At 31.0% G+C, this 13,079-nt stretch overlaps 1 protein-coding gene across 1 annotated transcript; it reads left to right on the top strand.

Annotated features, from left to right (window-relative positions):
• The first annotated feature begins 763 nt into the window (after positions 1 to 763).
• On the top strand, positions 764 to 9,885 carry LOC126698548 (hyoscyamine 6-dioxygenase-like). Its single transcript, XM_050395856.1, has 4 exons — positions 764 to 983; positions 1,106 to 1,356; positions 1,504 to 1,822; positions 7,293 to 9,885. Exons 1-4 carry the CDS (start codon positions 795 to 797, stop codon positions 7,533 to 7,535), a joined length of 1,002 nt encoding a protein of 333 aa, XP_050251813.1. The 5' UTR covers positions 764 to 794; the 3' UTR covers positions 7,536 to 9,885.
• Positions 9,886 to 13,079: the final 3,194 nt, after the last annotated feature.

Genomic DNA, 13,079 nt, shown 5'->3' with positions numbered 1-13,079 from the left:
TTCTTGGTTTTTTTTTTTTTTTTTTTTTTGGAAAAATCTTAGTTGGGTTCTTAGTGGTTAAATAATGGGTTTTGGTGTGGTAGTGCCTGTTGTTGGTGGCAGTGTGGCTGAGAGAGAAAGAGGCAGTGAGGAAAAGTGATAGAAATTAGGGATGAAGGAAAGAGAGAGATAATTTTATATTATTTAAATGTATAGCATGGTAAAATAAAAGTTAGGATGTTGGGTGTATTGTAAAATGGTATGGTATAATTGATAAAGTAGATTTTTGGAATGGTAAAATAGGATGTGATAGAATTACCCGATGTGAATGCTCTTAGGTAAGGCAAAGTGTTAAATTTTAAACCACAAGTTGGCAAGATAAAAACAGTCCTAATCACAATTGGGTTGATTTTAATTTACCCAAAAAAATAAATGATAATGGTTGCGAAACCAAAGGCGGGCATGGAGTGATAATTTTTCATAGACTTAAAACTATTCTTCATCATCGACATCACCAATGGAGCCTATACTTTTTGTCGTGATATTAATATTATATCATTTATATGATAGAATGATGCTCTAAAGTTGAGAATTGAGATAGTGACATTTAAAAAGAAAAAAAAGAAAAAAACGTGTGTATAAGAATTGTATTATGGTTCATTGTAGGAGGAATGCTTTACGGAATATTTAATGTTTTATTTTAGTCAACAACTTGTAGTTGCAGCTTTTTATTGACTTATATATTTGTGGTCGATGTTCTCTTAATTCACATCATAGACATTTCCTTCTTCCTTAGCGATTTGGGTTGTAAAGCCATGGAGCACCTTGTTTCAAGCTGGTATAACGATCGATCCTTGCCAGAATCGTATACACTCCCACCAGAGGATAGAACAGGGATGCTCCCCCTAGGCAAAAATATTCTAGTGGTTGATCTTGGGACTCATGATCAAACCGATATACTTCAACATATTTTGGAAGCTAGCCAAGAGTTTGGAATGTTTCAGGTTCCACCCTCATCTTTTCTTTTATTCATTTATTAGACAAAGATTTATTCCCAAGTGATGCTTGGCAACTTTTTTCATAATTTATACATTTGTATTATGCAATGATTTGTACCATGTAATAGGTGATCAACCATGGAGTCCCTAGCAACTTAATAAATGAGGCCATGAGTGTTTTTAAGGAGTTTCATGCATTATCTGCCGAGGACAAGGCAATCGAAACTTCAAAGGATCCCAGTAAGAGCTGCTACATGTATACAAGCACTCAAAGTTATGCAACTGAAAAGTTTCGCTTCTGGAGGGATGGATTGTTACACCGTTGTAATCCTCTAGAGAAATACATCCAATTTTGGCCTGAAAAACCACCTAAATATCGGTAAATCCTCATAGTCATAGACATGTTAATTTGTTCTTTCATGCTTTTTACCCTTTCCAAGTAGTGGCTTGAGATATATATATATATTTATTTATTTATATGAACAAAAATGAACTACATGATGATGTTTCATGTAACCTTTTTCAGACAAGTTGTTGCGATATATACAGCTGAATTAAGGAAGGTGGGCTTTAGGATTTTGGAGTTCATTTCTCAAGGCTTGGGAGTCAACCCTGATCATTTTAGGGGTGAACTCGGTGAAAATCAAACAATGTTGGTCAATCACTATCCGCCATGCCCAGACCCAAGTTTAACCTTGGGTTTGTGCAAACATAGAGACCCTGTTGTCATTAATATTCTTCTTCAAAAAGATGTATATGGACTGGAAGTCTTCAAGGATGAGGAATGGATTGGTGTTGAACCTATTCCTTACGCATTTGTGGTTACCCTAGGTGTGCTGATGCAGGTATATATATCTTCACAAGCAATAACTATATATAATCCTAGCGTTATTCCCGCGCTATAAACTTTTAGAATAATTTTATTGAAAAATAATAAATTAATAATCACTTGAATCTACATCATATAAATTGTATATAAAGTGTTGTTCTTTGGATTCAGGCAATCACACAATATATATATTTATATGAAAAAATTTCCTAAATTTAATAATTAAAAACCTAAGGAAACTTGACCAGAGATTTTTCATTTTCCAGAATATTTGTAGTTACATCTAAAATGTGTTATGCACCTGAAGAGTATAGACTACATAGTATTTTGTTTTTCAAACCTTTATTTAAAGTTAAATTTTGATACACTAATGGAGGGAATCTCCTTAAAAATGAGTGGAGTCGTGAAAATTTAATATTAAAGGAGTCCTAAGGGATAAAAAGGATATATAAGATTGTAAGAAAAAATTATTAGTTCAAGCAAATAGTTGATGTGAATTCCTTTTCATGATGTAGATTTAATATTACTTGCTAATAGCAATCATGATCATACTAAACATGCTATGTTTAAAATTTTATGGATATTGATATTTGTAAAAACCAAAATTAAAATTAATTATAGTGAAATTAAAAAAAAAGTTACATGCTTATTATGTTAGACAATTTCATTCGCACACATATAATATCATTAACAACAAAAATAAAAATGAGAAATAGTAATATAAAAATTTTACTACTCAAGAAACTTAATTTAATCTAATAACGCACATATAAACATAACACAAATACAGATGGAACCCTTTATGTAGAAGAGAATACAAAATTTGATAATTCTTAAATAATAAATAGATAAAGCACAAATATTTATAGAGGTTTATATAATGGATTTCATGGATTTAAAATTGCATTTATGACTCATAAGCAAAACCTTAAAAAACATACAAAAAAGAAGAAGAAGAGAAATACATACCTGTAATAGTCTGGATGGTAGATTTGATAAAGACTTCTTCTATGGATTTCACAAACATCATATTGCCTAAGTAATAAGAAAAAGAAAAACAAAGGAGTGTTAGATTTCTAAACAATATAGAAATTGTAAGAGAATGAGAATTATTGATAATGGGGGAGAGAAAGGAAGAAGAAGAAGAAGAAGAAGTTGTGCCTAAGAATATATAAGAATACACTAAAAAATAGAATATATATATATATATATATAATTTTCAATTGTGAGGAAGTTAGATTTCTAATTATTCTAGGAATTATAAGAGAAGAAAAATTAACTTAGGATGTATGGTTATCCAAAAAAAAAAAAAAAAAAAAAATTTGTCATATATAGATTGAATGAAAAAAAATGTTGACATCAATGACATGAACGTAATGTAAAAAAAAAAAAAAAGTAAGTAAACGTGAATGACGGCAATAATGAAATAGAATAGATTTTTTTTTTTTTTTTTAATTTTTTTAAAAGTTATAATCATCTTAAAAGTTTAATGTTATCTAAAAAAGAAGAAGTTAAACTCAACATAGCTTTATCCAAAAAAGTGATAAAGTCATAGAAGAAAAGTTGATAAAAACAAAGAAGATGATTTATTTACAATTTGCTGCAATTTGAATTAAAAAAAAAAAAAAAAAGTCATACAAATAGTATGAAGGGAGATTTTTTTTTTTATATGAATGTAACATAAAAAAAATAAAGAAAAAATAAAACATGATTGATGGTTGTACAAAACGATGCATAAGAAGAAAAAGTTAAACTCAACATAACTTTATCCAAAAAAATGATAAAATCATAGAAGAAAAGTTGATAAAAAACAAAGAAGATGATATATTTACAATTTTTTTTTTGAGTTAAAAAGAATTGCTGCAATTTGAATTAACATAAAAAAATAAAGAAAAATATAAAACGTGATTGATGGTTGAACAAAAAGATGCATTATATATATATATATATATATATATATATATATATAAATGTTTTCTTTTTACATGTAGTGTAGTAATTAAAAAATAAGAAAGTTGCTGCTTTTTTTATAATACACTACACGTAGAAAATAGGGATTAGATGGATTAGATGAAGAATTTGGATTGTAATCAAATTTAGAATTCTAAAAATTACATATATATTTCTAAAATCTAAAAATATTCCTGCAATTTGGTGAAATCACTTAGCGCAACCACGGTTTCTAAGCCCAACTTTTATTATATAGTATATTTCTTAATTTTTAACCTTTAACTAGTGAAAACTATTGCTCAAAAAAAAAAAAAAAAAACACAATTTAAAAATCAAAAACTTGTGAAAACTAGTTGATAGTCCATTTGATTTGTGGTACTTACTGTAATGATTTGAATTATGAAGGCATTATGTAAACAAATGCTATGAATATGGAATACCATTTTGGACTTTGCTCCCGTTTGTCCATTGGAACGAAAATTTTTGATACTCTATTTGGACTTACTCTTTCAAATTTATCGCTATATATATATATATATATTTTTTTTTGTTTTTATATATAAATTAATGAATTTCATATATATTTTTTAAGGAAAAATCTCAAATAATTTATTAACAAATTTCTTGGACGTTCCTAGTAGGTGGTAACTCTCTTTACCCATTTCTCAAGCCACCCACGTAAAAGCACTTCACAAGTTCACATCGTCAATTTATTTCTTTGGTCCCCTCATTCTCACCTACTCTTCAGGCTTCATTATTCTTGTATTTTATTCTTCTTTCTCTCACATCGCATTGTCTGGTTCGGTTCTTTTTTTTTTTTTTTTTTTTTTTTTTCATTGTGTCTATGCTCACTTCATCTTATCCAGTTCTTTTATTTATTAGTTACGGACTCCACGTATTGTACGTGATAATATTTTTAAGATAGTCTCATTAATTTTTTTTTCTTTAATTTGGACTAATTTAATAAATAATAATGTAATTCAGAATCATATTTTCATTTATTATAAAGATAATCACAAATGTAATATATATAATTTCTGTTGTACCAAAATTAAAAAAATACAATAAAAAACACCAAGAAAAGTATCTAAAAATTAATAAAAACTCAACAAAACTACAATTCAAAATAAAAAAGAAAGGGAAAAATAAAAGATTGTAACTCTTTTTCCTTAAAGAAAAAACCAAGAGTATTTCAAAGGGGGAAAAAGTAGAGAAATATTTTTGAAAAAAGAAGAATTATTGTGTTAATGATGTTATAATCTAATGTAAGTATGTAACATCTAATCCAACAAGTGAAAAATGAAAAGATAAATATATAATTTCAAGCACAAATTTGAATTTGTTTTCTTAAAAGTCTCAAAAAAAAAAAAAAACACTAATAAGATAAGGAAGATGAAAAACAGTATAAAATATTTGTAAACGCTTAAAACAATTACTTAAGTATATATCTAAGAACATCATATAACAAAGACATAAAAATTTTCTTCTAATTTTTTAAACAAAATATTTACAAAAGTGAAAGAAAACTGCACAATAACCATTGTCTTCAACTGCACTAACTATTCTTCATTAGCTTGTCCAGATTATCCTATTGTGATCCAAATAAACTAAAACCTGATAACAACACAAAATATGAAAAACAAACACCATTCATCAAAAAATGTTACAAAAAAATAATAAAAAAAATACTTGAATCAAGGAACACATATGAATTAGTCAACAATAGGACAATGAGGGTACAAACCTCAAGTAGGAGATCCTCCTATCAACAGTTATCAGGTTGTATATTTTCTACCATTAATGATTAAGTAAGACCTGTAAATACCTTTTTCTATAGACAATTTTAAAAAAATATTTTTTATTCTTCATTGATTTCTTTTTTCAGTTATAAACAACCAAAAGAATACAAGAAAATTTAAAAAATTGAAAAAAAGAAGTTACAGAGAGAGAGAGAGAGGGAGAGAGAGAGAGCGAGAGATAACCTTTTTTTGTATGGGAAAAATATGCATAGAATGAGAGAGAGTGACAAATTTATAGTAAGAGGATGGAATAAAAAAATCCAAAATAAATAAGATAAATAGGCAAAATAATATTTAAAGTTAAAATCACCCAAGAGGAATATATATAGACAACACTATTGTTTTGATTTTCCATTGATTTATTATATAGTTATAACATCTAAATTAAAGTAGATGAATATGTAAATTTAAAACCACCTAAGAGGAATATATGTAGACAACACTTTTGTTTTGATTTTCCATTGATTTATTATTTAGTTATAACATCAAAATTAAAGTAGATGAATATATAAAGTTAAAACCGCCTAAAATGAATTTGCAAAGCCAATATATTTTTATATTTAATATTTTAAAAAAATAATTTTTATATTTAATATTAAAAAAAAATAATTTTTACATTTAATATTTTAAAAAAGGTTAAAGGTAAAAAATAAATATGAAAAAGACTAATGATATGGCTAATGAGATGACGGATGAGGTGGTTGAACAGGAGCGTAGCAACAATAAATACTACACTCTAGCTTTTAGATATATATAGATTTGTTTGTTCATAACCTCATATATATCACTAGATTAAGCACAAAGTGCGTAATGGCCAGGTCTTTAATTTCAACTAGTATTAACCAAAATTAATTGAAACAATTCGGAATGGGCCGAAATTTGATTCGAGGTGGAATTGAGGGCTTACTGTTCTGGTTTGCATTCCAATATGAGATTTTCCATCCATTTCATCTTGTTGAAATAGAATTCATAAAATTGATGTGAACAATTGTTGGGTCTTACATTAGTTGTGTATCAATTAAGTCAAATCTAAGTTATTACACAATTACAAAAAGCTCTAATTATAACTAATCTTTTCGGATATTATATAAGTTGTGACAAATAGCATTACATACAATAAAAAATATAAGACTTGCTTTACCTTTTTTATTTCTGTTTTTGTTTTATTTGTTGTCGTTTTTTATTATTATTTATTTTAAATCTTCAATATGCCTACTACTTCATATGGTTAAGTAACTTGGGGGGAAAAATCTCATCTCTTAAAATAAAATAAAACAAAACAAAAATCAAAAATAGAAAATCAAATATTTTATAGCTAGGGTTAGTCATAGAAAACCACCCTAAACTTCGTGTGCCTACACTTTGCAGCCAAACCATGTATACTTATAATCATAACCCCAATTGTCATAAATTTTTTGAATTGCATCTCACAACGTGATTGACTATCTAAATTAACGACTGCATATAGTCCATAAAATTTAGTACATTAACTGACTACAAGAGCAAAAAAATGTGGCTTGCATTGTTATCATTAATTTTAAAAATCAATCAAGGGGGATGCAGTTTACAAAGTTTGTTATACTTAAGGTGGTGATTGCAAATTTACAAAGTTTAGGATGAAAATAAGTGCCATAGTTTACGGTGGTTTTATGCAAGTAACCATCTTTTTCTCAAAAAAAAAAAATAGTTGTTTCTTAATAATAATAGTTCTTAGAATTGTGTTGCATTGAGTTGTAGATTATTAGTAATGGGAAGCTGAAAGCTGCTGAACATCGAGTGGTGACAAATTCAAATTTAGCTTGGACAATTGCTGCCTTCGCTCTTGATCCATTTAATGAAACACTTATAGAACCAGCAAAAGCTTTGGTTGATACAAACAACCCCGCACTTTATAAGTCCTTATCATACAAAGACTTTCTTATCAAATACAGAGTTGCTGCCTCCTATGGTACAACATTTGAGGAGCTTTTAATTGATTAGTGGTTTGAGAATTGTTGGGTTCTAAGACTTTAGGTTTAAATGTATTAGAACTTCAATTTGTAATGTTGGCAAATCATGATTAAAACGTTTTAGTCTTTGTTTTAGACTTGCTCGAAGTGTGTTTATATGTAAAGTTGGAATCGAGTATTCTACAGAATTTACTGTGTAAATTTTCCTGGCTCGATCGATCGAGAATTAGACTTGATCGGTCGACGCTCGTGCAGATTGTTTTTCTGTAGAATTTTTTAACTCAGCCTAAGCCCGTTTGACGTGTAGGGTTTTATGTTTTACCTCAAGTATAAAAGGGAAAACCCTAGCCACGTTTTAGGTTGCTCCTTATGTTGTGTGTGTGAATCTTTTGTGAGATCAAGAGGTGGTTGCCTTCACACATACTTGGGTTTCCAAGATTCAAGATTATGTCAAGAACTTGGTGATCGAATCAGTTGCTGCATTCAAGAGCTTAATGATACACAAGCGAGTGTGCTTGTGCTTGCTGGGAATTCAAGAGAGAAGTAGCCCGTGGACTTGGAGCTGTCACGTGATCGAGGTAGTAAGTTTCCTACTCGAGGTAGCAATAGGATGTTAGTGGTCTAAGTCGCAATTGTGTAAATTTCAATTCTTTCATAGTGAATTCTGTTTTACCTTGAGGATAGCTAGGTTAAATTCTCCTCAGGTTTTTTACCAGTTTGGTTTTCCTGGGTCATCATATCTTTGTGTTCTTTATTTTTCGCACTTTACATTGATACGATATATTTGTGTTAGCCTAGATTTGTTAATTTACCTAGGTTAATCACTTTGCTAAATAACTAGGTTAATCTGGTTGTGTTTTAAGGGGTCTAAAAACAAACAAGTGGTATCAGAGTAGGTAGCTCTCTTGTTGTAGATCTTTTGATCTAAGTGCTGATCCTTGACCCCTGTTGTCATGGAACACGGACACTCTCTTGTTATTCCACCTCACTTTTATGGGAATAACTATGCTTATTGGAAAGTAAGGATGAAAGCATTCCTGAAATCTATTGATGAGAGAGTTTGGAATTCCGTTGAATACGGATGGGAGAAGCCCACTACTCTTGTGAGTGAGTGGCAAACTTCTCAGAAAGAAGAAGCTGCTTTTAATAGCAAAGTTATGAATGTTATTTTTAATGCTGTTTCTATGGAGGAATTTAAGAGAATCTCTAATGTTGAGATTGCTCATATTGCTTGGAATATCCTCCAAACTGTGCATGAAGGTACAAAGGCAGTTAAAATCAATAAGTTACAGCAATTAACAAGTAGATTTGAAAGCATTAGGATGTCTGATGATGAGAAGAAAATCAACGTTTTCTACCCAAGCCACCATTTTTTCCCTTTCCAAATTGGTAAGAAAAGAGAAGAGAAAATGGCAATGAGAAGAAAAGGTACAATTTTACGTCCACTTTACGTTCTTTTACTTTGCGCCGGTCTGATCGCTTGAAAGGAAACAAAGGTATGAAAAAGAAGTTTGAGTTGTTAATATAACAATTTGGCTAATAGTACAATGGGGGTGTAGGGAAAGTCGGTGGTGTTTCAAAGGAGAGTGAAGAAGAAAGTAAAGAGAGTTTTGCTACTACTCCTACTAGTGGAGGAAAAGAGAGGAGGCCTGCCAACATGCCTTTGGTGAAAGTGGGTGGTTTGGAGCTTTATCTTTCGCTGGAATATTCTTCTTGCCGTTGCGATAGCTAAGGAAGGGGCTGTGTCTATGATCTAGTCTTTGGAATTTGCTGCCACTTCTGCAGGTTTTGTTTATGCCCTTACAGTCTCTCCTTCATCTGTTTGAATTTTTGTATAATGGGTGATAAATAAGATAGGATGAAATGAATTTTACTTCTCTTTTTTCATAGGCTCTCGATTACTCCCCTCCATTATTGTGACACATTCTTTTTACATAATGGCATCTGTAAAGTTGGGATTTACAACTATATTTTATGTTGACTTTATTTCATGACAAAAAGTGTTGTAATTACATTAATTTATTTCCTTGTATTTTGTGGGATTTTATTGTATTGGGTTTAGTTTAATTTTTTTAAGTGTGAGCAAAATTTAGAAATCTATGTTTGATTGTTGTAAATAGATCTTTGTGAATGTTGGCCACCATAGTCTAGAAGATCGGTTTTATTGGGCAAGGTGGGTGCCTAACACCTTCCCACCTTGTAACATAGCCTCCGAGCTTAGATCAAGGGTTAATAGATCAAATGCTTATCCATGTACTTTTCAATTTTTAGATTGTAACTAGGAAACAAAGCAATGTAATTTATCTTAGATTGTATCTAGGACCAAAGCCATGTAATTTCCTATGATCAATGTAAATTCAATTTCAAATAAATAAAATGAGGATTTTTTCAATTATGGTTTTCTTATTTTTCCAATAATTAAATAAGTGGCGACTCCATTGTAAAACCCTTAATCTAAGGGGGAAAATATAACTAGTCGAATCTCCATTTTGAGAGGCAATAACACGACTCCACCCATTCACGTGGGTTTGGCCCAACATTCCTATAAAACAGGCCGGAGGCGCGGTCTCTCACAGTGGCGACTCCACTGGGGAATATTGAGGGCTAAGCTTCAATTATGTTATGATGGCCAACCATGTCATTGTTTGTTTATTGCTTTTTGTATATAATATGTCTAATATGTCATTATATTGCATTTCATGCATCATTTGCTTGAATGAAATTTATTTTATTTGTGTGCTAGCCCGGAAGCTCGGTAGTATTAGCCGTGGATTGTGGTCTTCCTGAGACTCACATACCCAGCGGTGAACTTACCACCCACCATGACAAGGATCATCATGGTTATGCCATGGTGGTTCATAGGGACAAACTGTACTGTTCGGACCAACGCGGCGCTCCTGGCGTCACAAGTTAGGAGGTACGACGTCCTAGCTTGTGGGGACCTTTAACCTACCTTCTACCCATGTTGTAATGACCCATAGAACCTACCTTTAGGTTGGTCCATGTAAATTACATTTCATTACACATTTGTTTGGCTGTTGTTTGAACCATGATGACTTAAGTCCAACGCTTGAGCCCATCATGATTGTTTGAACATTGTATGTTGTGAATGAACTCAAACCCAAAAGCCTAAGATTGAACTCTACTTGAAATGGAAGCCCAATTTGTTTCTTGAATGAGTCTAAGCCCAACACTTGAGCCCATCAAAGGTGTATACGCATGATCAACATCAAAGGCCAAAAGCTCACAAGATGCATACCTTCCAAGTGTAAGCCCAAGCCGTTTCAAGCAGATACCAAGAGATCATAATCAAGGTTCAAGCCTTCCAAGTGCAAGCCCAACCCATTTCATCATAATCAAGGTTCAAGCACACCAAGCCTCAAGCATCCTAAATGGACCAAGAGGAAGATAGAGGCCCAACTTTGTCTCACTCCACATTTGGTTTGCAACATCATGATTAAGCTTAAAGTTTGTTTGTTTATTCCATGTTTCTATGTTTTTTTTTTAATTCAAAAATTTCATGTAGCATTTAATGAGCTTTGTTTGTGTATATATATTAAAAAAAAAAAGAAAAAAAAAATTCAAGATTTCCAAATCTTTCCCAAAAAAAGAGAAAAATTTTCAATGAAAAAAGTCTTTGGACTAGGGGCATTGAGCCCTTAAGTCATTAAAAAAAAAAAAAAAAAAGAAGAAGAAGAAGGAAGAAGTCTCCTTTTCAAAATGGTACATGAGGATCCCTTGGACAAAACTTTATCTAAATTGTGATGTTTAAAGGCTTGAACAATCAACGTGTACTGAGAAAGGATTAATTTCATTTGATCTATCTAAACACTTTTGCTAAATTACTTTGAATAAAAGAAGAAATGGTCTTACAAGGCAATCAAAGAAAATCTATCCATCAGAAAATTCAAAAAGCTCATGCATTCATTCCAAATTTCTGAAAACTTTTGTGACTCCAATAGAGCATTCATACCTTTTCTTTTAAGAGGAATTTATTAAAAGAGCTCAAGTCACTGTGCATGCAAGCAAGCATTACTAGGGATAGGAGGCCGTCTTTGGTAAAACAAGATTATACCTTAATACCTAGAATGATCATTATCCATTGCTAGCCTATTTGAGCCTTTAAACATTTAGCCTCTTTTTTGCATGAACCCACTAAAATCTAAACCTAGGGTGGGAAAATTCAAAGTATGCATGCTTAAATCTCATGTTGAGGAGGAGTCAACCTTGTATCTTTGAAGCTAATTGATAAAGCTCTCCTAGAAGACATGAAAGACAAGTGGAGAATTCATTAAGCCAAAGATAAGAGATCATCAAAGTAAAAGAAGTTTTCACTCAATCAAGGAAAGAGAAATGAAATTCCATCAATGTGAGAGAAAACAAAATGTGCCTCAAGTTTAAAGAACCAAAAATTCATAATGCCAAGAAGAGTAGAAGGTTCATCCAAAAGAAATTTCATCAAAAAAGGAAAAGATTCATCAAGCACAGAAAAGTGCAAGTGCATTGAGGCAAGAAAGAAGTCTAGAGAGTGCATCAAAATGACCAAAATCATTAAGCTGAGAAATACAAGGAGGGCAAAAGTTCCCCAAAAGTTCATTCAATCAAGAGATGAAAGACCAAAAAAAAAAAAAAAAAAAAAAGGAAAGAAAGAAAAAAAGAAAAAGAAAAAAAAAAGAAGCCCGCTAGGCTGAAAACCCAAAATGGTGGTCTAGGCAAAAGTTAGGGCCAAAGAAAAGAAGAAGAAGAAAAGAAAAAAAATTGGAAAATCCTACCAAGTTGGAAACTTGAAGAAACAACCTAAAAAGAGAACAATTTTACAAGATGAAAGTCTAGAGGTATGATTCAAGAGGAATAAGCATAAAAACAAATGTTGATACAAGTGATCAATGAAGACTAGTGAGAAGATGGCAAAGAAGAAATGGGAAAACTCCTCCAATACTTGATTTTTGAGTAATGCATACTTGGGGGAAACATCATAGGGAATTTTGAGCCTTTTATATCTTTTATTTCATAACCCAAACCCGGCCTACATTACAACACATGAATAAGACCTCCTTGAAGTCTTGCTAATTGTAGGTGCATCTTAAACTTTAATAATATTTTCTCTTGAATTAAAAAGGAAAAATGCTTAAAATTGTCAAACCCCACAGGATGATATGTCCGAGGACAAATTTTCTCAAATTCTCAAATCCTCAAAATGACTCAAAAGAACTTCCAAACTTGGAGCACTCTTCTTGTTTGCACCCAACAATGTGATTCATAAATATTATCACATTTCATTTCTTGATTGCTTTTGGAGACTTAATCTGACGATATTTTAAAGGATGAAGCAAATTTTATTACATGAGTTTAATGATCTTGATCCTTCCTAATCAAAGAGATTTGTTTGATTCTTAAACACTTTGATTTGCCAAAATGGTTGTTCAAAGGATCACCTCTTGTTCCCAAAAAAAAAAAAAAAAAAAAAATGGAAATTTGTTTTTTCTTTTCAAAAAAAAAAGAGAAGTGAAATCTTAGTTCCAAAAAAAAAAAAAAATCATTCTTTTTCAAAATCCAGTTTTCTTGAACTACGTCT

The sequence above is a fragment of the Quercus robur genome, chromosome 9 (genome assembly GCF_932294415.1).
Source record: "Quercus robur chromosome 9, dhQueRobu3.1, whole genome shotgun sequence".
NCBI lineage: Eukaryota > Viridiplantae > Streptophyta > Magnoliopsida > Fagales > Fagaceae > Quercus > Quercus robur.
Note: the sequence above shows the minus strand (reverse complement) of the source record. Positions and strands in the feature narration are given on the sequence as shown.

Coding starts and splice junctions, on each gene's coding strand:
- LOC126698548 (XM_050395856.1), top strand. CDS start 795: ATGGAGCACCTTGTTTCAAGCTGGTATAACGATCGATCCTTGCCAGAA. Junction 1,357..1,503: donor GAAAAACCACCTAAATATCG/GTAAATCCTCAT, acceptor AACCTTTTTCAG/ACAAGTTGTTGCGATATATA. Junction 1,823..7,292: donor CCCTAGGTGTGCTGATGCAG/GTATATATATCT, acceptor ATTGAGTTGTAG/ATTATTAGTAATGGGAAGCT.